The sequence below is a fragment of the Cherax quadricarinatus genome, chromosome 16 (genome assembly GCF_038502225.1).
Source record: "Cherax quadricarinatus isolate ZL_2023a chromosome 16, ASM3850222v1, whole genome shotgun sequence".
NCBI lineage: Eukaryota > Metazoa > Arthropoda > Malacostraca > Decapoda > Parastacidae > Cherax > Cherax quadricarinatus.
In genome coordinates, this window is record NC_091307.1 from 23,898,907 (window position 1) to 23,925,411 (window position 26,505).

General features: G+C 39.8%; 1 protein-coding gene across 1 annotated transcript; it reads left to right on the forward strand.

Moving 5' to 3' along the window:
• Positions 1-336: 336 nt before the first annotated feature.
• On the forward strand, positions 337-19,829 carry LOC128688877 (large ribosomal subunit protein mL63). Its single transcript, XM_053776899.2, has 3 exons — positions 337-495; positions 3,839-3,950; positions 19,614-19,829. Exons 1-3 carry the CDS (start codon positions 437-439, stop codon positions 19,755-19,757), a joined length of 315 nt encoding a protein of 104 aa, XP_053632874.1. The 5' UTR covers positions 337-436; the 3' UTR covers positions 19,758-19,829.
• Positions 19,830-26,505: the final 6,676 nt, after the last annotated feature.

The following is a 26,505-nucleotide window of genomic DNA, read 5'->3' on the forward strand; positions in this document are numbered from 1 at the left end:
AATAAAAATAAAAGTCGGGTTCAGACCAGCCCATCTAAAGTAAATATTAGTCCCAATATTATACTTACGGGTAAATGTTAACCCTATATAATACACTTACAGTTGCAGATGATAAATTTTCCACTGTGGGTCCTCGAGAATGTAATTATAATGTTAATTATTATTATTATTATAATCAAGGGGGATATAATGTTAAGAGTAATACAAGGAACCTAATGGAAATAAGTCTGACTTTTTTTTTTTTGGGGGGGGGGGGTTATCCTAGGTAATTTACACTCTATGATAATTGTATTTACGTGTACCTGTACCTAAATAAATGCTATATGACCCTTGTGGGTTTAGCACTTAGTTATAAGTAATAATGTGCGTAAATAAGGTCAGTAAGTAAGGTAGTGTTTGAGGGATGATGATGATGATGATCTGAGACACCAACAACATGAGACTCTCAGTGTTACTCTTCAGGAAAAAGATGCCCAATGGTAATATATGGATCGGGTGAGTTACTGATGGATCACAAGACACACAAGTGCTGCTCTGCTTCCTTTATGTTAGTGTGTGACACCTAATATATGCCACTTATGGTATTTTATTTATGAAAAGTTGTTTGGTTTGAACGTCGACTGCTACAGTTGTTGTGTGGGTTTAGAGCTTCCTCCCATATCAAAATAAGTTTATTTATTGTAAAAATGTGGTGAAGAAAACGTCATCATAAATGTAATATAGTAACTTATACAGGTATTGCATGATATTTATGTACTGACTAGTGTATATTCTTCCAGTATATTACCATGTGAGGCCACCCAAGGGATCTTGATTCAGGGATTTTGATCCACCATCCACTACCTTGATTCTTCAAGGTTGGTGCCTTGATGCTGATGAAGGGCTCTTGATCTGATGAACTACCTTTCATTATTATTACATTCATGGGAGTGAAGACTTCATATGTGTCATTCAGCAACTTGGGAATGAGAAACATTCAGGCTAGATCCAAGGGTACCAGCTCCAATTCTTTGGATCAAGAACCTCCTTTCTCCTCACTTTTCTCAAATCGAATTGGATTATTTCATGTTCCCTCAGGTGCTTTATGACCCTAATGGGTTTAGCACTTCTACATAATAATAATAATAATAATAATAATAATAATAATAATAATAATATGTTTTGCAGTGATGAAGTTTCCTTTGGTTATCATTGATTAAATCATTTGACAAAGTCTATTTGGATTATTAACCCCCAAAGGCTTAGTAACCCAGAAAAACCAGTCAGTTTGGATTGTTTCCAGTGTTTTTTTTTATATCCTTCCTCAGGATATGACTCAAAATAACCAACTAGTTCCCAGTAATTTATTTAATGTTAGGCAGAGGGCAGTAGGTATTAAAAAACTTGTGTGTACTTCCCTCCTAATAGTGCAGATCGACTCCACGTATCTACTCTCTGGTGTAAACCAGTGCTGTATGACCCTTGTGGGTTTAGCACTTAGTTATGATTATAATAATAATAATAATCATAACCAGGTGTGAGCCAAGTGCAGTAAGCAGTGTTGTGTGCCTGTAGTCTTATTGTATTCCCAGGGAAGTGCTAAACCCGTATGTCATACAACCCTGAGGATTCAGAAGTAATCAGGTTCAGTCAGAGGAAAAGATAGCTCCATTTCCTTGAAATAAGAGCACTTTACTAGCATCAAGGTATCTTGATAAGAGTACTGTTTATGCAAAATACAACATTGTAGATACTGTTTATGGAACAAAAAACTTATCTGTTGTTTCATTGTATTGGGATATTGATACGGTCTCAAAAATTAGTTTGGTGACTCATTTAGTGGAAACAGACATGTTTCCTTACAAGGACTCCAATGGAAATAAGTCACTTTGACTTTTTTAGGTTATCCTAGGTAATTTAAACTATACAGTATATGGAATAAACTTACTGACCTTGTTCAACTAGCAGTCAGTAGATACCTGGGCATTAGCCAACAGTTGCGGGTTGCATCCTGGGGAAAAGGATCAAAGGACTCCAGTGAAAAGTTGCACTAATAAGATTTTATTGGTATTTTTTAACCCAAGAGGGTTAGCCACCAAGGATAACCCAAGAAATGCAATGCGTCATTAAGGGACTGTCTTATTTCCATTGAGGTCCTCGATCTTGTCCCCCAGGATGCGACCTACACCAGTTGACTAACACCCATGTACCTACTTGCTTGCTAGGTGAACAGTACAACAAGTATAAGGAAACACGCCCAATGTTTCCACCCTTGCCGGGAATTGAACCACAGACACTCAGTGTGTGAGGCGAGAGCTTTGCCTACCAGGCCATGGGCCTGGGTTACTAACCCTGCAAGTTATAATCTGAATAAAATTCCTCGTTAATAATAAAAGTGAAATATAGAATATTTGTATTCTACCATTGTAAAAGAACCTAATTTCATACTTAAAAATGTAGTATTGTCATAAATTGTACTACCTCATATTAACAATAGAGTGAAGATTGAGTGACTATATTCTATCACTTTTCACCTGTCTAGACTTAAGTAGTCTATAAGTACTAGGTTAAATCTGCAAAAAAGTATGGAGCAAAGAAAGCCACTATCATGCCTCGGCATGATAGTGGCTTTCTTTGCTCCGGTCATACTATGATATGTAAACACACATTGTAACCTTAGCAAAGAAATAAATATTTTATTTTATTTATTTTTTCTTTATAATAAGACGTCATCTACAGTGGTATTATAGTGCATAATTTGTCTTACATTGAATAATTACATTGCATAATCATGATAGATATACAAAACAGTCATTTTTTATGACAACTTTAAGTAATTTATGATTAGGTCTCTGAAGTTAGTTAATAATAATTTATTTTCCAAGGAGATACATTTGTGTTACAAAGATTAGTTTGCAGTATTTGTTTCTTAGATTGAAAAGACCATAGTTATGCAACCCTTCTCAGTCAGAAAACAAGTAGGAATAATACTGAGAATATAAAAATATATATTGATAGATATATATTGGCGTACTGTTGTGTGGTAATGTGCCTGAAATGCTCTGCATAACAAGGGGCTTTCCATTCAATCTGTTAAACATGTTACTTATTCCTTTATCAACTGTATACTGTATATACTTAATGGAAATAAAGATTTTGAAGCTTGAATTGTTGAATGTAGTATTGCTTGATGTTTAACCTGTAATGCAAGAGGAAAAATTTTAGGTGATGTATGTTAATGTTTCTGAGAGACAGTACTTGTTAAAAGATAGGGCATTACATTATGGGATGGAGTACTGAAAAAATTTGAAAATAGACGTGAAATGCAATCACTAAGGACACGTTTATTGGAAATGTTTTGGCTCTGGGACATTGGTCATTGGACATTGTTCTAAGTGATTGCATTTTGTCTTTTTGCACTACCTAGTAGTATCATGTACCTTTCTGTCTACTGTAAAATGTCTTTGTAGAAAATACACAGGTGCAAACCAGCCTTATATTGTTACAGATTCACGTTATTATTTTATATTCACAAAATATGAAAACCGATATGAGTCATAAAGCACAACAGATTCACATTAACCTTTTTTTGGCTTATCCTAGGTCAAATCTACATGACTATAGCATGTGCACCCTCAAACCCACTGTATAAAGAAAAATTGTACGTTTGTATGGAAAGCCTAAATAAAAACGTACTTATAGCAAATGTACAGTTACAGATTGCTCTGCCATTTGTATCTTTTCTTAATTACTGGTGTTGCTTGATACTTCTTATAATGGTATTAGATTATGTAAACATAATAAATATAATTATTAATTGCTTGAGACATAAAGAATAGAGAGATTTCTCTACTTCCAGGAAGCATAGGATGATACCAAAGGTAACAGAACTGGAAACAGGTAATGCTTCAAAAAGGCTGCAACTAGAAGAACAAAACATGTTCTACTTGCGTCATCCTTACCTTACGCTGGTATGTAAATTTCACTTCCTTAAAAGCCCTATTTACCACTTATAAAAAGTGAAGTTATTAAGCATATTTCAGGACACAGTATATGCTTAGATAAATTACTTATGAAGATATGAAGGTTGTATATAAGAAACTTTAGGAGGTGTAGGTTATAGTACAGTACTTATAAAATGTTATTAGTTATTTATGTCTTAATTATTGTAATGTCTTGAGTAAACCAGGTAGCCCTAAACACCCATACAATCCCTGTCAAGCATACCTCTTTCATTCAATTGGTACCCTTTCATTCAGAAAGGGTACCTGTTCAGGCTGCCATGTCGTTCAAAGAGTACCCTGTCATTCAATTTCTTTTACAAAAGTATAACTAAATTAGTCTTAGATGATCTTTGCAGGTGTCCCGTAGCTTGATCACTAGCCCACTCAGCTCACACATTGACATGTCAGCTGAGTGGGCTAGTGATCGACGGACATGTTTCCATAAGACACCTGTCATCCATGTTCACCCATCAGTATAAAATGGGTACCTGCATGTTAGTTGACTGGTGTGGGTCGCATCCTGGGACAAAACTGACCTAATTTGCCTGAAATGCTCAGCATAACAAGGAACTTTCTATATTGTAGTATGTCATTGATGTCAGCTAGGCCTGTATACCATGTACATATACTTGTAGTAAATAAAGATATTATTATTATATTATACAGTGGTCCCTCATTTTTCGTAATTAATCCATTCCTGGAGGAGCTACTATAAACGAAATTTACGATTTGCGGATCAATTTTCCCCATAAGAAATAATGTAAATACAATTAATCTGTTCCTGACACCCAGAAGTATTAAAACAAAAAAAATTTTTACATGAAATATACATGTAGTACATAAACAATACAATGGGAAATGATGAATGAAACATTAACAGCATAACACTTACCTTTATTGGAGATTCTCCTTAGTGTATGGGAGTATAAACACATATGCAGTATAATGTGATCCTTTATTGACTACGTTTTGCCCACACAATGGGCTTTTTCAAGTCACAAACAGATCTGTTTGTGACTTGAAAAAGCCCACTGTGTGGGCGAAATGTAGTCAATAAAGGATCACATTATACTGCATATGTGTTTATATTTCCATTGTGTCGGTATTATATTTTATACCATTTATTTCCTTAGTGTATGGGAGACTGGAGGAGGAGAGAGATTGGATTGTTAATAGTTTGGAAGCGGAATCCCCTTCCATCAACACCTCAGGTACCATTTGCTTTTCTGGGGTTGCTTCTCTTCTCTGTTTCTTAATGCCACTAGGACCACCTTGAGAGTCACTGGAGTCCTGTCTCGCAAAATAACTGTCCAGAGAGCTCTGTTTCTGGCGTCTCTTTAACACTTCCCTAAAATGGCCCAAGACTTTGTCACTGTACATGTTGCCAACATGGCTTGCAACAACCTTGTTAGGGTGATGTTTCTCCATAAAGCTTTCCATCTTACCCCACATAGTAAAAATCTCTCTAATTTCTGAAGAAGGCACCTTCTTCCATCTCTCTTCCTCCTCCTCTGCAGCAAGATTCTGAGCTGCAATCTGTTGCTGTTCCTGCTGAAGCTCTTGCAGCTCCTCAGTGGTGAGCTCTTCGTTGTGGTCTTCCACCAATTCTTCCACATCCTCCAAACTCACATCCAACCCCATGGAACTCCCCAGTGCCACAATTGATTTTACAACAGACATAGGCTCATCAGGGTCAGTCCCAAACCCTTCAAAATCCCTCTTGTCGACACAATCTGGCCACAATTTTCTCCAGGCAGAGTTCAAAGTCCTGGTAGTCACTCCCTCCCAAGCCATACCTATAAGGGTTATGCAATGGAGGATGCTGAAGTGTTCTCTCCAAAATTCCCTTAGGGTCAAGTGAGTGTCTGTGGTCACAGTCAAGCACCTGTGAAACACTGCTTTTGTGTAGAGTTTTTTAAAGTTTGCTATGACCTGCTGGTCCATGGGCTGGAGGAGAGGAGTGGTATTCGGGGGCAAGAACTTTTCTGTGATGAACCCAAACACCTCGAAAATTAGGTCATCCAAGTTTGGAGGATGAGCAGGTGCATTGTCCATTACTAGCAGGCACTTGAGATCCAATTTCTTTTCCAGGAGATGCTCCTTCACACCAGGGCCAAACACTTCATTGAACCACTCGACGAAAATTTCCCTCGTGACCCATGCCTTACTATTAGATTTCCAAAACACACACAATTTACTCTTCATAACATTGTTTTTCCTGAACACTCTGGGATTTTCAGAATGGTACACTAGTAATGGCTTCACTTTGAAATCCCCACTAGCATTAGCACAGAACATTAGCGTCAGCCTGTCTTTCATAGGCTTGTGTCCTGGCATTGCCTTTACCTCTTGTGTAATGAAGGTCCTCTTTGGCATTTTCTTCCAAAAGAGGCCTGTTTCGTCACAATTGAACACTTGTTCAGGTTTCAGTCCTTCAGCCTCTATGTACTCCTTGAATTCATGCACATATTTTTCAGCCGCCTTGTGGTCCGAACTGGCAGCCTCACCATGCCTTACCACACTGTGTATGCCAGTACGGTTCTTAAATCTCTCAAACCAGCCTTTGCTGGCCTTAAATTCACTCACATCACCACTAGTTGCAGGCAATTCCTTTACCAAATCGTCATGCAACTGCCTAGCCTTTTCACAAATAATCGAAGTCATAAAAGTATCTCCTGCTAATTGTTTCTCATTTATCCACACCAATAATAACTTCTCAACCTCTTCGAGTATTGGCGATCTCATTTTTGTCAGCATAGTTACCCCGTTTGCAACAACAGCATCCTTGATTTCCTTTTTCTTGGTCACTATGGAACATATGGTTGTGTAGGGTTTCTTATACATCCTGGCCAGTTCGGCCACACTTGTACCACTTTCATATTGTTCATTGATGGTTTTCTTAAATTCAGTCGTATTTCTCACCTTCTTTACCACAGGCTTGGCACTAGGAGCTTTCTTTGGAGCCATGGTAGCTTATTTAGTACTTGCAAACACTAAAATAAATGGAATATTATGAAATATTTCGCTGGAGCACGTGAGGGGACCTTGCTCACTGGTAAACAATGCCAGACTGGCTGTCGCCACGGCTCACGCCGTGAGTACGCGTCCCGGATGAACTACAACTCACGAGTCAACCTATGAAAAGCGAGCCCATATTTATACGAAAATATCCCTATGATTTCCGAAATTTACGATTGCCGAGAACTACGAAAAGCGAGGGACCACTGTATTATTATAATGATTTCTGATATTGAGTCTATATTTTGTCATCCTTTTATGAGTGTTTTCAAGAGAATGTGATCGTTGTATAGTATAATGAACACAATCACAGAGCATAAATCAGAGGTTATGCTAGGGCAAGATAATGTAGGATAATATTAGTGTTTCTGTTACTAGCTCTTTTATATGCATAATCAAATAACATAAGTAATAAGCATTAGCAGACAGAGGATTGAACCTTCGCTGTTCTTTATGCTGAACAACACATACAGATTTAATATTTCACATAAGTTTAGTATAGGTAGTAGGTTGGTAGACAGCAACCACCCAGGGAAGTACTACCGTCCTGCCAGATGACTGTGAAACAAAAACCTGTAATTGTTTTGCATGATGGTAGGATTGCTGGTTTCTTTTTCTGTCTCATAAACACGTTAAGATAACAGGGATATCTTGCTACTCCTACTAACACTTTGGTCACACTTCACAGACACGCACATGCATATATATATATACATACATCTAGGTTTTTCTCCTTTTTCTAAATAGCTCTTGTTCTTTTTTATTTCTTCTATTGTCCATGGGGAAGTGGAAAAGAATCTTTCCTCCGTAAGCCATGCGTGTCGTATGAGGCGACTAAAATGCCGGGAGCAATGGGCTAGTAACCCCTTCTCCTGTATACAATTACTAAAAAAGAGAAGAAGAAAAACTTTATAAAACTGGGTTGCTTAAATGTGCGTGGATGTAGTGCGGATGACAAGAAACAGATGATTGCTGATGTTATGAATGAAAAGAAGTTGGATGTCCTGGCCCTAAGCGAAACAAAGCTGAAGGGGGTAGGAGAGTTTCAGTGGGGGGAAATAAATGGGATTAAATCTGGAGTATCTGAGAGAGTTAGAGCAAAGGAAGGGGTAGCAGTAATGTTAAATGATCAGTTATGGAAGGAGAAAAGAGAATATGAATGTGTAAATTCAAGAATTATGTGGATTAAAGTAAAGGTTGGATGCGAGAAGTGGGTCATAATAAGCGTGTATGCACCTGGAGAAGAGAGGAATGCAGAGGAGAGAGAGAGATTTTGGGAGATGTTAAGTGAATGTATAGGAGCCTTTGAACCAAGTGAGAGAGTAATTGTGGTAGGGGACTTGAATGCTAAAGTAGGAGAAACTTTTAGAGAGGGTGTGGTAGGTAAGTTTGGGGTGCCAGGTGTAAATGATAATGGGAGCCCTTTGATTGAACTTTGTATAGAAAGGGGTTTAGTTATAGGTAATACATATTTTAAGAAAAAGAGGATAAATAAGTATACACGATATGATGTAGGGCGAAATGACAGTAGTTTGTTGGATTATGTATTGGTAGATAAAAGACTGTTGAGTAGACTTCAGGATGTACATGTTTATAGAGGGGCCACAGATATATCAGATCACTTTCTAGTTGTAGCTACACTGAGAGTAAAAGGTAGATGGGATACAAGGAGAATAGAAGCATCAGGGAAGAGAGAGGTGAAGGTTTATAAACTAAAAGAGGAGGCAGTTAGGGTAAGATATAAACAGCTATTGGAGGATAGATGGGCTAATGAGAGCATAGGCAATGGGGTCGAAGAGGTATGGGGTAGGTTTAAAAATGTAGTGTTAGAGTGTTCAGCAGAAGTTTGTGGTTACAGGAAAGTGGGTGCAGGAGGGAAGAGGAGCGATTGGTGGAATGATGATGTAAAGAGAGTAGTAAGGGAGAAAAAGTTAGCATATGAGAAGTTTTTACAAAGTAGAAGTGATGCAAGGAGGGAAGAGTATATGGAGAAAAAGAGAGAAGTTAAGAGAGTGGTGAAGCAATGTAAAAAGAGAGCAAATGAGAGAGTGGGTGAGATGTTATCAACAAATTTTGTTGAAAATAAGAAAAAGTTTTGGAGTGAGATTAACAAGTTAAGAAAGCCTAGAGAACAAATGGATTTGTCAGTTAAAAATAGGAGAGGAGAGTTATTAAATGGAGAGTTAGAGGTATTGGGAAGATGGAGGGAATATTTTGAGGAATTGTTAAATGTTGATGAAGATAGGGAAGCTGTGATTTCGTGTATAGGGCAAGGAGGAATAACATCTTGTAGGAGTGAGAAAGAGCCAGTTGTGAGTGTGGGGGAAGTTCGTGAGGCAGTAGGTAAAATGAAAGGGGGTAAGGCAGCCGGGATTGATGGGATAAAGATAGAAATGTTAAAAGCAGGTGGGGATATAGTTTTGGAGTGGTTGGTGCAATTATTTAATAAATGTATGGAAGAGGGTAAGGTACCTAGGGATTGGCAGAGAGCATGCATAGTTCCTTTGTATAAAGGCAAAGGGGACAAAAGAGAGTGCAAAAATTATAGGGGGATAAGTCTGTTGAGTGTACCTGGTAAAGTGTATGGTAGAGTTATAATTGAAAGAATTAAGAGTAAGACGGAGAATAGGATAGCAGATGAACAAGGAGGCTTTAGGAAAGGTAGGGGGTGTGTGGACCAGGTGTTTACAGTGAAACATATAAGTGAACAGTATTTAGATAAGGCTAAAGAGGTCTTTGTGGCATTTATGGATTTGGAAAAGGCGTATGACAGGGTGGATAGGGGGGCAATGTGGCAGATGTTGCAAGTGTATGGTGTAGGAGGTAGGTTACTGAAAGCAGTGAAGAGTTTTTACGAGGATAGTGAGGCTCAAGTTAGAGTATGTAGGAAAGAGGGAAATTTTTTCCCAGTAAAAGTAGGCCTTAGACAAGGATGTGTGATGTCACCGTGGTTGTTTAATATATTTATAGATGGGGTTGTAAGAGAAGTAAATGCGAGGGTCTTGGCAAGAGGCGTGGAGTTAAAAGATAAAGAATCACACACAAAGTGGGAGTTGTCACAGCTGCTCTTTGCTGATGACACTGTGCTCTTGGGAGATTCTGAAGAGAAGTTGCAGAGATTGGTGGATGAATTTGGTAGGGTGTGCAAAAGAAGAAAATTAAAGGTGAATACAGGAAAGAGTAAGGTTATGAGGATAACAAAAAGATTAGGTGATGAAAGATTGAATATCAGATTGGAGGGAGAGAGTATGGAGGAGGTGAACGTATTCAGATATTTGGGAGTGGACGTGTCAGCGGATGGGTCTATGAAAGATGAGGTGAATCATAGAATTGATGAGGGAAAAAGAGTGAGTGGTGCACTTAGGAGTCTGTGGAGACAAAGAACTTTGTCCTTGGAGGCAAAGAGGGGAATGTATGAGAGTATAGTTTTACCAACGCTCTTATATGGGTGTGAAGCGTGGGTGATGAATGTTGCAGCGAGGAGAAGGCTGGAGGCAGTGGAGATGTCATGTCTGAGGGCAATGTGTGGTGTGAATATAATGCAGAGAATTCGTAGTTTGGAAGTTAGGAGGAGGTGCGGGATTACCAAAACTGTTGTCCAGAGGGCTGAGGAAGGGTTGTTGAGGTGGTTCGGACATGTAGAGAGAATGGAGCGAAACAGAATGACTTCAAGAGTGTATCAGTCTGTAGTGGAAGGAAGGCGGGGTAGGGGTCGGCCTAGGAAGGGTTGGAGGGAGGGGGTAAAGGAGGTTTTGTGTGCGAGGGGCTTGGACTTCCAGCAGGCATGCTTGAGCGTGTTTGATAGGAGTGAATGGAGACAAATGGTTTTTAATACTTGACGTGCTGTTGGAGTGTGAGCAAAGTAACATTTATGAAGGGATTCAGGGAAACCGGCAGGCCGGACTTGAGTCCTGGAGATGGGAAGTACAGTGCCTGCACTCTGAAGGAGGGGTGTTAATGTTGCAGTTTAAAAACTGTAGTGTAAAGCACCCTTCTGGCAAGACAGTGATGGAGTGAATGATGGTGAAAGTTTTTCTTTTTCGGGCCACCCTGCCTTGGTGGGAATCGGCCGGTGTGATAATAAAAAAAAAAAAAAAAAAAAAAGTTTAGTATAAAAACTTTACCTCCTGTTGTATGATACACTGCTGGTTATAATAATGTAGCATAGGCACACCTCTGGCAAGACAGTGATGGAGTGAAGGATGATGAAAGTGTTTCTTCTTTTTTGGGTCACCCTGCCTTGGTGGGAAGCAGCCAATGTGTTAATAAAAAATACATATATTATTGACCCTTATGGGTTTAGTGTTTATTTATGATTGTAATAATTTTTTTTAGCACATCGGCCATTTCTCACCAAGGCAGGGTGACCCAAAAAGAAAGGAAAAACTTTCATAATCATTCAACACTTTTACCATCACTCATACATAATCCCTGTCTTTGCAGAGGTGCTCAGATACGACAATTTAGATGTTCCTCCAAACTACCAATATCCCAAGCAGGCAAGTGCAGGCATTGTACTTCCCATTTCCAGGACTCAAGTTCGGCTAAACGGTTTCCCTGAATCCCTTCGCAAAATATTACCTTGCTCACACTCCAACAGCTCATCAGGTCCCAAAAACCATTCGTCTCCATTCACTCCTATCTAACATGTTCACACACACTTTCTGGAAGTCCAAGCCCCTCACCCACAAAACCTCCTTTACCCCCTCCCTCCAACCTTTTTGGAGACGACCCCTACCACACCTTCCTTCCCCTAATAATATAATAATAATATCGTTATTTACTACAAGTACATGTACATGGTATACAGGTCTAGCTGACATCAATGACATACTGCTATATAGAAAGCCCCTTGTTATGCTGAGCATTTTGGGAACATTAGGTCAGTGTCCCAGGATGTGACCCACACCAGTCGACTAACACCCTGGTACCCATTTTACTGATGGGTGATCATAGACAACAGGTGTAAAGAAACATGCCCAATGTTTTATCCTGGCTGGGAATCAAACCCAGACCTCAACAGCCCCTCTTCAGCCCTCTGACTGATACTTTTAGTAACTCCACGCCTCCTAATTTCCACACTATGAATTCTCTGCATAATATTTACACCACACATTGCCCTTAGACAGGGTATCTCCACTGCCTCCAGCTGCCTTCTTGCTGTAGCATTTACAACTCATGCTTCACACCCATATAAGAGTGATGTTTCCACTGTACTCTTGTACTTTACCTTCTTTACCTCCATGGGTAATGTTTTTTGTCTCTGCAGATACTTCAATGCACCACTCACCTTTTTTCCTTCATCACTTCTATGGTTAACCTCATCCTTCATAAACCCATCTGCTGTAAAGTCAACTCCCAAATATCTGAAAACATACGCTTCTTCCATACTCCATCCAGTGCGATATCCAGTTTTTATCTAAATCGTTTGATACCCTCATCACCTTACTCTTATCTATGTTCCCTTTCAACTTTCTACCTTTACATATCCTCCCAAACTCCATTAACCTTTGCAACTTTTCTTTAGAATCCCCCAAAAGTATAGTATCATCAGTAAAAAGTAACTGTGTCAACTCCCATTTTGTATTTGATTCCCCATAATTTAATCCCACCCCCTCTCCCCAACACCCTAGCATTTACTTCTTTTACAACCCCAGCTATAAATATGTTAAACAACCATGGTGACATTACACATCCCTGTCTAAGACCTACTTTACTGAGAGATAATCTCCCCCTTTCCTACACACCCTAACCTGAGCCTCACTATCCTCATAAAAACTCTTTACAGCATTTAGTAACTTATATTTATTCCATACTCTTGCCACATTGCTCCCTTATCTGCTGTATCATATGCCATTTCTAAATCCATAACTACAATGAAAACTTCCCTACCTTTCTCTAAATACTCTTCACATATATGCTTCAATGTAAACACTTGATCTACACTTGATCTATCTATATTATTATTATATTATTGCATCATTAGTAGTAGGTTGGTAGACAGCAACCTCCCAAGGAGGTACTACCGTCCTGCCAAGTGAGTGTAAAACGAAAGCCTGTAATTGTTTTATATGATGGTAGGATTGCTGGTGTCCTTTTTTTTCTGTCTCATAAACATGCAAGATTTCAGGTAGGTCACACTACACATACATGTACAAGCATATATACAGTGGACCCCCGCATAGCGAACGCCTTGCATAGCGAACAATCCGCATAGCGGACGCTTTGTTCGCTAAAATTTTGCCCCGCATAGTGGACAAAAACCCGCTCAGCGGCCTTCGTCCGAGACGCGTCCAATGTGCGCCCTCAGCCAGCCTCACATGTGCCGCCCGTCCCATTGTTTACCAGCCAGCCTCCGCGGTAACATTCAAGCATACACTCGGAATATTTCGTATTATTACAGTGTTTTCGGTGCTGTTTGTGGAAAATAAGTGACCATGGGCCCCAAGAAAGCTTCTAGTGCCAACCCTACACCTCAAAGGGTAAGAATACCCATTGAAATGAAGAAAGAGATCATTGATAAGTATGAAAGTGGAGTACGTATCACCGACCTGGTCAGGTTGTACAAGAAACCAAAATCAACCATCTCTTCTATTGTGGGCAAGAAAACGGCAATCAAGGAAGCTGTTGTTGCCAAAGGTTTAACTGTGTTTTCGAAACAAAGATCGCAAGTGATGGAAGATGTTGAGAGACTCTTATTGGTGTGGATAAATGAAAAACAGCTAGCAGGAGATAGCGTCTCTCAAGCGATCATATGTGAAAAGGCTAGGAAGTTGCATGACGATTTAATTAAAAAAATGCCTGCAACTAGTGATGATGTGAGTGAATTTAAGGCCAGCAAAGGTTGGTTTGAGAGATTTAAGAAGCGTAGTGGCATCCATAGTGTGATACGACATGGTGAGGCTGCCAGTTCGGACCACAAAGCGGCTGAAAAATATGTGCATGAATTCAAGGAGTACATAGAAACTGAAGGACTGGAACCTGAACAAGTGTTTAATTGTGATGAAACAGGCCTGTTCTGGAAGAAAATGCCAAGCAGGACCTACATTACTCAGGAGGAAAAGGCACTCCCAGGACATAAGCCTATGAAAGACAGGCTTACTTTGTTGATGTGTGCCAATGCTAGTGGTGATTGCAAAGTTAAGCCTTTATTAGTGTATCACTCTGAAACTCCCAGAGCGTTCAGGCAAAAGAATGTCCTCAAGGATAATTTGTGTGTGCTGTGGAGGGCAAACAGTAAGGCATGGGTCACTAGGGAATTTTTCTATAACTGGTTACACCATGCATTTGCCCCAATGTGAAAGATTACCTAACTGAAAAGAAATTAGACCTTAAGTGCCTCCTGGTGTTAGACAATGCCCCTGGTCATCCTACAGACGTGGCAGAGCGACTTTATGGGGACATGAGCTTCATTAAGGTGAAGTTTTTGCCTCCTAATACCACTCCTCTCCTGCAGCCCATGGACCAGCAGGTCATTTCCAACTTCAAGAAACTGTACACAAAAGCTCTGTTTCAAAAGTGCTTTGAAGTGACCACAGACACTCGATTGACTCTAAAAGAGTTTTGGAAGGATCACTTTAATATCCTCAATTGTGTAAACCTTATAGGTAAGGCTTGGGAGGGAGTGACTAAGAGAACCTTGAACTCTGCTTGGAAGAAACTGTGGCCAGAATGTGTAGACAAAAGGGATTTTGAAGGGTTTGAGGCTAACCCTGAGAGGAGTAGTATACCAGTTGAGGAATCAATTGTGGAATTGGGGAAGTCCTTGGGGTTGGAGGTTAGTGGGGAGGATGTGGAAGAGTTGGTGGAGGAGGACAATGAAGAACTAACCACTGATGAGCTGATAGATCAACTTCAAGAGCAAGAGGCCAGACCTGGGGAAACTGGTTCAAAGGAGGGGAGAGAGAAATTGAAGGAATTGCCTACTTCAAAGATTAAGGAAATGTGTGCAAAATGGCTTGAAGTGCAAACCTTTTTTGATGAAAATCACCCTCACACAGCTATTGCAAGCCGTGCTGGTGACTGTTACAATGACACTGTTGTGAACCACTTTAGACAAATCATAAAGGAACGAGAGGTACAGGCCACTATGGACAGATATGTTGTGCGAAAGAAGTCCAGTGACTCTGAAGCTGGTCCTAGTGGCATTAAAAGAAGAAGGGAAGTAACCCCAGAAAAGGACTTGCTACCTCAAGTCCTAATGGAAGGGGATTCCCCTTCTAAACACTAACACTCTCTCTCCCCTCCTCCCATCCCATCAATCATCACCAGATCTTCAATAAAAGTAAGTGTCATGTAATTGTGCATGCCTTTTTCAGTTTGTGTGTACTAAAATTAACATTTTTTTGTGGTAAAAAAAATTTTTTTTCATACTTTTGGGTGTCTTGCACGGATTAATTTTATTTCCATTATTTCTTATGGGGAAAATTAATTCGCATAGCGAACATTTCGCATAACGACCAGCCCTCTTGCACGGATTAAGTTCGCTATGCGGGGGTCCACTGTATACACACCCTTCTGGGTTTTCTTCTATTTTCTTTCTAGTTCTTGTTCTTGTTTATTTCCTCTTATCTCCATGGGGAAGTGGAACAGAATTCTTCCTCTGTAAGCCATGCGTGTTGTAAGAGGCGACTAAAATGCCGGGAGCAAGGGACTAGTAACCCCTTCTCCTGTATAAATTACTAAATTTAAAAAGAGAAACTTTCGTTTTTCTTTTTGGGCCACCCCGCCTTGGTGGGATACGGCCGGTTTGTTAAAAAAAAAAAAAATTATGTATGTTTACATTTCTCTTGACTGCAAATGGAATACAGTGAAACCTCAGTTTTCTTAATGAATTCGTTCCAGAAAGTCTGACGAAAACTGAATTGTACGAAAACTGAAGCAATATTTCCCATAAGCAATAATGTAAATCCAATTAATCCATTCCAGACACCCAAAAATATTAACAAAAAATACATTTTATAGATAATAACTATAGTTTTACATATAGAGAAAATGAGAAATAAATATAAAGGACTAATGAAATGGATAAATGAACATTTAACATCGCTTTCACCTTTATTGAAGACTTTTGTTGGTGTATGGAAGATGGCGAGGAGGGGAGAGGGAGGAGGAGAGGTTATTGTTTTGAAGTGGAATCCCCCTCCATAAGGACTTAAGGTATCAAGACCCTCTCTGGGGTTACTTCCCTTCTTTGTCTTTTATTGGCACTAGGACCAGCTTGAAAGTCACTGGACCCCTGTCACACAGAAAATCTGTCCAGAGAGGTCTGTTTCTGGCGTCTAAGATTTGCCTAAAATGGGACAAGGCATTGTCATTGAACATGCTGCAGACACGGCTTGCAATAGCTTTATTAGGGTGATATTTCTCCACAAAACTTTGCAACTCATTCCACTTTGCACGTATGTCCTTAATCACTGAAAATGGCACATTCTCCCCTCTCTCTCTTCTTCCTCCTCTGAAGCAATTTCCTCAGCTGTGGTCTGTTGCTGTTCCAGTTGAAGGTCTTGTAGCTCTTCAGTAGTTAGCTCTTCCCTGTAGTCGTCCACCAACTCTTCCACATCCTGGCCACTCACATCCCCAAAGAAACACAAGACACAGATCTCTTTTTGATGTATCCCATGTCCATATCACACTGTGTAAAAAAACTATGCACATGAAGGGCCCCAAAATATGGAATTCATTACCAGAAGATACTGAAGTAACCCAATCTGAAAATCAATTTAAGACTCTTCTCAAAAGCTACTTAATCACCCTAGACTAAATGCTGAATACTCTGTACTCACATACTCAGTACATATTCCCATATCATAATTTCAACAATTACTTTCGAACCTTTTATCCATTGTCAACAGGAATGTAATTGAATCATTGTTTCACAAAAAGCATTTTTGAATATATGAATATATCTTTTGTCTTATATAAATTAGATTCACTTATAATTAATAATCTACTGTACAACTATGATATAATTCTTAATGTTAAGTAGTCAGTAAGCCAATAATGTTAAGTTGGCCCATAATGCCTAGGCATAATAGAGGCTCTCTTTGCATTGCAACCCACTATTGTAAATACATAATCTCAATGTACTATTTGCAGAGACATAAATAAATAAATAAAACAATAGGCGCAGGGTTGTCAGGGTCAGCCTCAAACCCTTCAAAATCCTTCTCAAGGACACATTCTGGCCACAATTTTCTACAAGCAGAGTTCATCATCCTGGAAGTTACTCCCTGCCAAGCTTGTGCAATTGAGGATATTGAAGTGATTCCTCCAGAGCTCTCTTAGGGTCAATTCAGTGTTTGAGGTCACTTCAAACCATCTTTGAAACATTGCTTTGGTGTAGAGTTTTTTGAAGCTTGAAATGACTTGCTGGTCCATGGGCTGAATGAGAGTAGTAGTATTAAGGGAACAGAACTTCACTGTGATGAAATTAAACTCCTCCAACAATTAGTCTTCCAAGCCTGGATGATGAGCAGGAGCATTGTCCATTGCCAGGAGGCACTTGAGTGGCAATTGCTTTTCCAGGAGGTATTTCTTCACACTTGGGCCAAACACTTCATTGACCCAATGAAAATTTGCCTCGTGACCCATGCCTTATTGTTAGAAACAAAGCCAGACTGAGTCAGAATGCATGGGATGCTTTGTGTGGATGCGGGCAGGCGGACGTGTTTGGTACGGCAGACCATTGTCAACTCTACAAAAACCAAGCGGATGTATGAAAACTGGGACAAAATTTTGACAAAAAAAAGTCGTCGAAAACTGAATCCTACAATAACCAGAGCATACGAAAACCGAGATTACACTGCATGTACAATCTGTAATTGTTTGTATGCATAAGTTTTGGTAAATTTTAACTTCATATAATAGATTTGTGTACAATGGAACCTCAGTATGCGACCTTAATTCATTCCAAAAGGCTGTTTGAGTGCTGTTGCTTTTGAGTATCGAACAAATTCTTCCCAACCAATTTTCTGTTTGGTTGGCTGTTATCACTAATCGTCATAGGCCCCTTGGTGACTTATTTATACAAATACAAAAAACACCAAAAAATGTTAAGAAACATGAAATAGTTTACAGCGAAGTCTGGCAGGTCGTATTTGTTTGGTTGAGTGCTGAGCTTTGTTCGAGTAGGGAGCTGATCATATACCAAGGTCCCACTGTACATTTTATGGTAGTAAATGATAAAATAGTCTGGTATCTATATATATTTTATGCATTCATGATGTACCTAACCTTTCCTTATTTTTTTCGGTCACAGATCACAAAACAAAATTTCCTGGAGTATACCTGGAAATATACACAGTATTTATATTTATTGAAAAAATCCAGGTATAAATGGACCTGTGTTGTTCGAGGGTCAACTGTAATACCCCCTCTTCTGCTGGCTCCAGTATAAACATCTCCATCATCATCATCATCATTATCATCATCATGTCCCTGTAATAGAGTGAGAAAACCTTGCTGTGCAAGCAAACTGTCTCTGAGAGTAAAAACACCCAAGTGTTGCACATACAGTGGAACCTCGGTTTTCATTTGCCCTGGTTTTCGTCGAATTCAGTTTTCAACAACTTTTTTCGTCAAAATTTTGTCCCAGTTTTCGTTCATCACCTCGGTTTTCATTGAGTTGACAATGATCCACCATACTGAACGTGACCGCCCGCACCCACACAAAGCGTCCCACGTGTTCTGAGTCAGTCTGGCTTTGTTTCTCGTCGGTAGAGGGTGGTAGTGATGGTGGAAGAGGGTGGCAGTGATGGTGGTAGAGGGTGGCAGTGATGGTGGTGGAGGGTGGCAGTGATGGTGGTAGAGGGTGGTAGTGATGGTGGTAGAGGGTGGTAGTGGTTGTGATGGTGGTAGAGGGTGGTAGTGATTGTGATGGTGGTAGTGATTGTGGTAGAGGGTGATAATAATGGTGGTAGAGGGTGGTAGTATGGTGTTGGTAGAGGGTGGTAGTGGTTGTGATGGTGGTAGAGGGTGGTAGTGGTTGTGATGGTGGTAGAGGGTGGTAGTGATTGTGGTAGAGATAACCTCTCCTCCCTCTCCCCTCCTCGCCGTCTTCCATACGCCAACAAGAGTCTTCCATAAAGGTAAAAGTGATGTTAAATGTTCATTTATCCATTTCATTAGCCCTTTATATTTATTTCCCATTGTTTTCTGTATGTAAAACTATAGTTATTCTTTATAAAATGTATTTTTTGTTAATACTTGTGGGTGTCTGGAACGGATTAATTGGATTTACATTATTTCTTATGGGAAATATTGCATCAGTTTTCGTCGAATTTGGTTTTCGTCAAGACTTTCTGGAACGAATTAATCACGAAAACCAAGGTTCCACTGTGAGTCTTTCTCATCATATTCATCATATATATTGTTTTGTATGAATGCATTCTTTGCAAATGTTTTGCAGAATATATTGAGGTTGCTGGAATTATGATCACTAGTTATTAGATAGTTTTTTAAATCCTAAGTCATAGTTTGTAAAATTTTAATTATGTACTTGTGTATGTTTTATGGATAAAAGCTTATTTAGAATAAAGCATTTCTTTCAAACAGGAATATTTAATATATTTTACACTCATGTCTTAATTGTGTGATAATAAATTCTTGTAGGATCAGTCATGGGGTCATGCCACCGCTTTGGGAAAACACAAAGCCTTCATCAGGAGAATGTACTTAAAGCAGCAGAAGTTTCAGCCAAATGTGACACTGGAAGAGAGGTACAACATACTGAGGAACACAGATCATTGGGATTAAGAAGAAATTTTTTTGCATAATATTTGTTAGCATGTAATGTAAACAAAGAATGATATGGCATATTATCATTTACAGGTTTGTTTTCTTACCCTTTTTATTCAGATATACAGTGGAACCTTGACTTACTAGTTTAATCCATTCCGTGACCTAGCTTGTAACTCAATTTGCTCGTATATCAAATCAGTTTTCCTCATTTAAATTAACTGAAATGCCATTAATCTGTCCCAGCAGCAGGACAAAATATTTCAATGTAACAACTCTAAGGCTTATTTATCTGTCACAATTCATTCAATATGACATAATAAACAATATAATTAACAAAGAAACATGATATAGTATACTCTAGAATGAATAAAATAGGCCATAATATGATGAGTGATGATACAATTTGTTTTGTTTGATTGTTGAACTTAACTGATACAATTTGCTTTAATTCCATTAAATTAATAATAATAATATTATTATTATTAATTTAGGGAACTTAAGCTTAGTCATTATTATTATTATTACTGATTTATGGAACTGAAGCTTACTCATTATTATTATTATTATTATTATTATTATTATTATTATTATTCTGATGCGACAGACTAAACAGGCAACAAGAGGGAGTTGGTCTGTATGTCACAGAGTCGCTCATTTGCACAGAACTACTAAACACCTCAAATGATGTAGTTGAAGTTTTGGCAGTAAAAATCGAAAACCAAAACCTTGTCATTGTGGTAGTATACAAGCCTCTAGATGCAACTTCCCAGCAATTCCAGGAGCAGCTTGAGAAAATTAACCACTGTCTGGAAAATCTCCCAACTCCTGCCCAAAACATCTTACTACTAGGAGATTTCAACCTGAGACACCTAAAATGGAGGAGTATAGCAAACCATGTTTTAGCAGAGATCACCCCGGGAGGCAGCTCAGATGAAAATTCACTCACACATGAACTATTAAATCTCTTCACAATTTCACCTTGAACCAGCAAATAGTAGAGCCTACAAGACTAGAAAATACACTGGACCTCATCTTCACTAACAATGAATGATGATCTGATACGTAATATAACTGTATCAAAGACAATTCACTCAGATCACAACATAATAGATGTACAGACATGTATGCACAGGGCTCCAGATCAGCAAAATGTGAGCAGTCATGAAGGTCTCTTCACGAAATTCAATTTCAATAACAAAAACATACAATGGGATCAAGTAAACCATGTCCTAAATGAAACAAGCTGGGAAGATATCCTAAACAACACAGACCCGAACATCTACCTTGAAAAAATTAATTCTGTGGTTCTTGAGATCTGCTCAAGACACATTCCATTAAGAAAAAGAAAGAGAAGATGTAAACTAGAAAGTGAGAGACGTTTCCTATACAGACAAAGGTGAAGAGTCACAGAGCTGCTGAGTGGGGTCAATATATCTTAAATACGAAGGGGAGCACTAGTCAATGAAATTGCAAATATTGAACTTAAGCTGAAGGAATCTTATAGGAGACAAGAATCACAGGAAGAACTAAAAGCCATAAAGGAAATTGAAAAAAACAAAATACATGTACTTCTTCTCTTATGCCAAATCTAAGGAAAAAACATCCAGTATTGGGCCCCTGCTTAGGTGGGATGGGACATACACAGATGATAGCCAGGAGTGAGATACTAAAGTCCCAATATGACTGTGTTCAGCGATCCACTGCCCACTCTAAGGGTCGACAATCCAAATGAATTCTTTATGAATGAAACCCAAAATTTGGTCATCCCAAAACTCTCGGATATTATAACTCCACAAGATTTTGAAGAGGCAATTAATGACATGCCCATGCATTCTGCCTCAGGCCCAGACTCGTGGAACTCCATGTTCATCAAGAACTGCAAGAAGTCCCTATCACGAGCTTTTACCATCCTATAAAGAGGGAGCATGGACACGGGGGTCGTCCCACAGTTACTAAAAACAACAGACATAGCCCCACTCCACAAAGGTGGCAGTAAAGCAATTGCAAAGAACTACAGACTGATAGCACTAACATCCCATATCATAAAAATCTTTGAGAGGGCTCTAAGAAGCAATATAGCCAACCACCTAGATACCCATCAGTTACACAACCCAGGGCAACACGTGTTTAGAGCAAGTTGATCCTGCCTGTCCCAACTACTAGACCACTATGACAAGGTCCTGGATGCTGTAGAGGATAAACAAAATACAGATGTAGTGTACACAGACTTTGCAAAAGCTTTCAACAAGTGTGACCATAGTGTAATAGCACACAAAATGCAGGATAGAGAAATAATGGGAAAAGTTGGTAGATGGATCTACAACTTCCTGACAAATAGAACACAAATAGTAATAGTAAACAGAGTAAAGTCCCAGGCAGCCATGGTAAAAAGCTCTGTTCCACAAGGCACAGTACTCGCTCCCAATCTATTCCTCATCCTCATTTCTGACATAGAGATGTAAGCCATAGCTCCGTGTCTTCCTTTGTGGATGACACCCGGATCACCATGGCAGTGACCTCCCTTGAAGACACTGCGAGACTCCAAGCGGACGTCAACCAAATCTTTGAATGGGCCACTCAAAACAATATGAAGTTCAATGAGGAGAAATTTCGACTACGTGTACTCGGATATGGAAAACTTGAATTAAAAATGTGTCAGGGTATACCACAAATTCTAACCTTACAATAGAGTGGAAAAGTAATGTGAAGGACCTGGTAGTGATAATGTCAGAGGATCTCGCCTTTAAAGACCACAACAATGTATCTACCACATCCGCTAGGAAAATGATAGGATGAATAATGAGAACCTTCAAAACTAGGGACACCAAGCCCATGATGATTCTCTTCAAATTGCTTGTGCTCTCTAGGCTGGAATACTGCTGTACACTAACGGCCCCCTTCAAGGCTGGCGACATTGCAGACCTGGAGAGTGTACAAAGCACTTTCACGGCACACATAAGTGCAATAAGGCACCTAAACTACTGGGAACGGTTGAAGGTCCTTGATCTGTATTCCCTCGAACGCAGGCAAGAGAGATACGTATATGATAATATACACTTGGAAGGTCCTGGAGGGATTGGTACCAAACCTGCACACGAAAATCACTCCACATGAAAGCAAAAGACTCGGCAGGAGATGCAACATTCCCCTGATGAAAAGCAGGGGTGACATGAGTACACTGAGAGACAACACAATAAATGTCCGGGGTCCAAGACTGTTCAGTTGCCTCCCAGCATGCATAAGGAGGATTACCAATAGACCCCTGGCTGTCTTCAAGAACGCACTGGGCAGGCACCTAAATTCAGTACCTGACCAACTGGGCTGTGGTCTGTACATCAGCTTCTGTGCAGCCAGCAGTAACAGCCTGGTTGATCAGACCCTGATCCACCATGAGGCCTGGTCTCAGACCGGGCTGCGGGGGCATTGACCTCTGAAACCCTCTCCAGGTCAACTCCAGGTAAATTTTATATTATAATAATAACAGTACAATGCCTGCACTTTAAAGGAGTGGTTTGGGATATTGGCAGTTTGGAGGGATATGTTGTGTATCTTTATACGTATATGCTTCTAAACTGTTGTATTCTGGGCACCTCTGCAAAAGCAGTGATAATGTGTGAGTGTGGTGAAAGTGTTGAATGATGATGAAAGTATTTTCTTTTTGGGGATTTTCTTTCTTTTTTGAGTCACCCTGCCTCGGTGGGAGACGACCGACTTGTTAAAAAAAAAAAAAAAAACAATACATACATAATAATAATGAGAGCTTCAGAATGCCACCAACTCAGTGCACTGTTTAGCTCTGTGTGGGAGTATTTATCTTATGCTTTGCTTACATTTTTTACAGTCATTTGGCCAAATTTCATTTTTGTAAGCACGGGTCCTAAGAAAGTAAGTGTAAAGGACAGTGCTGAGAAGAAAAAGAAGATAATTTCCATGGAATTAAAACATGAAATCATAGATAAACAAGCGAGGTGTGCAGGTTTTGGGTTGAGGGGGAAGTGGGGGGAACTGGCTCGTAACTCGGATGTTGGCTCATAACTCAGAGCAAAAAATCGACTGAGCAATGGCTCGTATCTCAAAACTCGTACGTTGGGACACTCGTAAGTCAAGGTTCCACAGTAATTTGTGCTTCAGATTTATGTGACGTGTTAGTTATCTGTTCTTTTACTGACAGTTACCCATTTCCTACAACTTACCTCCATCTCTAACATTTTTCCTTGTATTCCATTTTTTTTTTAAACTGAAATAATAATACTTTCTTTTTGGTACCTAGTTATATTTAAGTAGGAAAAGTTGGTAGTTTATTTTCACCTCAAACACTGTGTTGTATAACTTTTAATTTTCTATTAACCTTCCACATATTTAAAATAATTGTATACTCTCTTATTTGAGACAAAATCCATCAAGTTGTGCAAGAAAGGTATACAATACTGCAACATCATGGAATCTTGGTTCAGAGGACATCTACAAAACCTTCTTTATGGCTACTGTAACTAACCCATTCCTTTGGGTAGGACCTACTTCCACTGGGAAATCCTGCCTACCAGCGACTATGCCCTCGTCTGCTACACGTCCCTATCCACTGATGCCTTTATAAATGCCAGTCTCCTGGCCTTTGCTCCAGAATCTTACTACCACGGTTCTCTCGACACTAACTCCAAGGCTGAGGGACTGATTACCTCATCTTTTGTATATAGTTCTACTGTCTTCTAATTATGTCCTAGAATCTGTATTGATAAAGCCACTGGATGGCGAAACGTCTACGATAAAGATAACCAGATGTTGCACATGTGTCTTAACTTTCATCTTGTCGGTACTGTATACCTTTCTTGCACAAAGTTGAAGCATCTTGACATCAGTAAATTTACTTTGGTAAGAAGCATTTTTGAAAATCTTGATGAACTTATGAATGTAGTAGAGAGAAGGTTGTAGTAGATGTGATATTCCTGGAGCACTTTGAATGCATAGGTCACCTAATGCTCATATAGGTCATTTAATACACAATAAAACAAAGATAAACAATGAAAGCAAAAATAAACATAAATACTGTGGAAACAAGATGGGTCCTACACAGATGACAGCAAGGAAATGAGTGAGCTACTCAAGTCCCAATATGACTCAGTTTTTAGCAAGCCGCTAACCAGACTGAGAGTCGAAGATCAAAATGAATTTTTTATGAGAGAGCCACAAAATTTGATTAACACAAGCCTATCCGATGTTATCCTGACGCCAAATGACTTCGAACAGGCGATAAATGACATGCCCATGCACTCTGCTCCAGGGCCAGACTCATGGAACTCTGTGTTCATCAAGAACTGCAAGAAGCCCCTATCACGAGCCTTTTCCATCCTATGGAGAGGGAGCATGGACACGGGGGTCGTCCCACAGTTACTAAAAACAACAGACATAGCCCCACTCCACAAAGGGGGCAGTAAAGCAACAGCAAAGAACTACAGACCAATAGCACTAACATCCCATATCATAAAAATCTTTGAAAGGGTCCTAAGAAGCAAGATCACCACGCATCTAGAAACCCATCAGTTACACAACCCAGGGCAACATGGGTTTAGAACAGGTCGCTCCTGTCTGTCTCAACTATTGGATCACTACGACAAGGTCCAAAAATGCACTAGAAGACAAAAAGAATGCAGATGTAATATATACAGACTTTGCAAAAGCCTTCGACAAGTGTGACCATGGCGTAATAGCGCACAAAATGCGTGCTAAAGGAATAACAGGAAAAGTCGGTCGATGGATCTATAATTTCCTCACTAACAGAACACAGAGAGTAGTCGTCAACAGAGTAAAGTCCGAGGCAGCTACGGTGAAAAGCTCTGTTCCACAAGGCACAGTACTCGCTTCCATCTTGTTCCTCATCCTCATATCCGACATAGACAAGGATGTCAGCCACAGCACCGTGTCTTCCTTTGCAGATGACACCCGAATCTGCATGACAGTGTCTTCCATTGCAGACACTGCAAAGCTCCAGGCGGACATCAACCAAATCTTTCAGTGGGCTGCAGAAAACAATATGAAGTTCAACGATGAGAAATTTCAATTACTCAGATATGGTAAACATGAGGAAATTAAATCTTCATCAGAGTACAAAACAAATTCTGGCCACAAAATAGAGCGAAACACCAACGTCAAAGACGCTGGTGTAGTGGTATCATGCAAGATTCCCATTCTTGCGACCCGGGTTCGGTTCCCGGGCGGCGCACTTATTTTGTGGCCCGGTGGCCTGGTAGCTAAAGCTCCCGCTTCACACACGGAGGCCCCGGGTTCGATTCCCGGCGGGTGGAAACATTTCGACACGTTTCCTTACACCTATTGTCCTGTTCACCTAGCAGCAAATAGGTACCTGGGTATTAGTCGACTGGTGTGGGTCGCATCCTGGGGGACAAGATTAAGGACCCCAATGGAAATAAGTTAGACAGTCCTCGATGACGCACTGACTTGGGTTATCCTGGGTGGCTAACCCTCCGGGGTTAAAAATCCGAATGAAATCTTATCTTATCTTATCTTATCATGTCGGAGGATCTCACCTTCAAGGACCATAACATTGTATCAATCGCATCTGCTAGAAAAATGACAGGATGGATAATGAGAACCTTCAAAACTAGGGAGGCCAAGCCCATGATGACACTCTTCAGGTCACTTGTTCTATCTAGGCTGGAATATTGCTGCACACTAACAGCACCTTTCAAGGCAGGTGAAATTGCCGACCTAGAAAATGTACAGAGAACTTTCACGGCGCGCATAACAG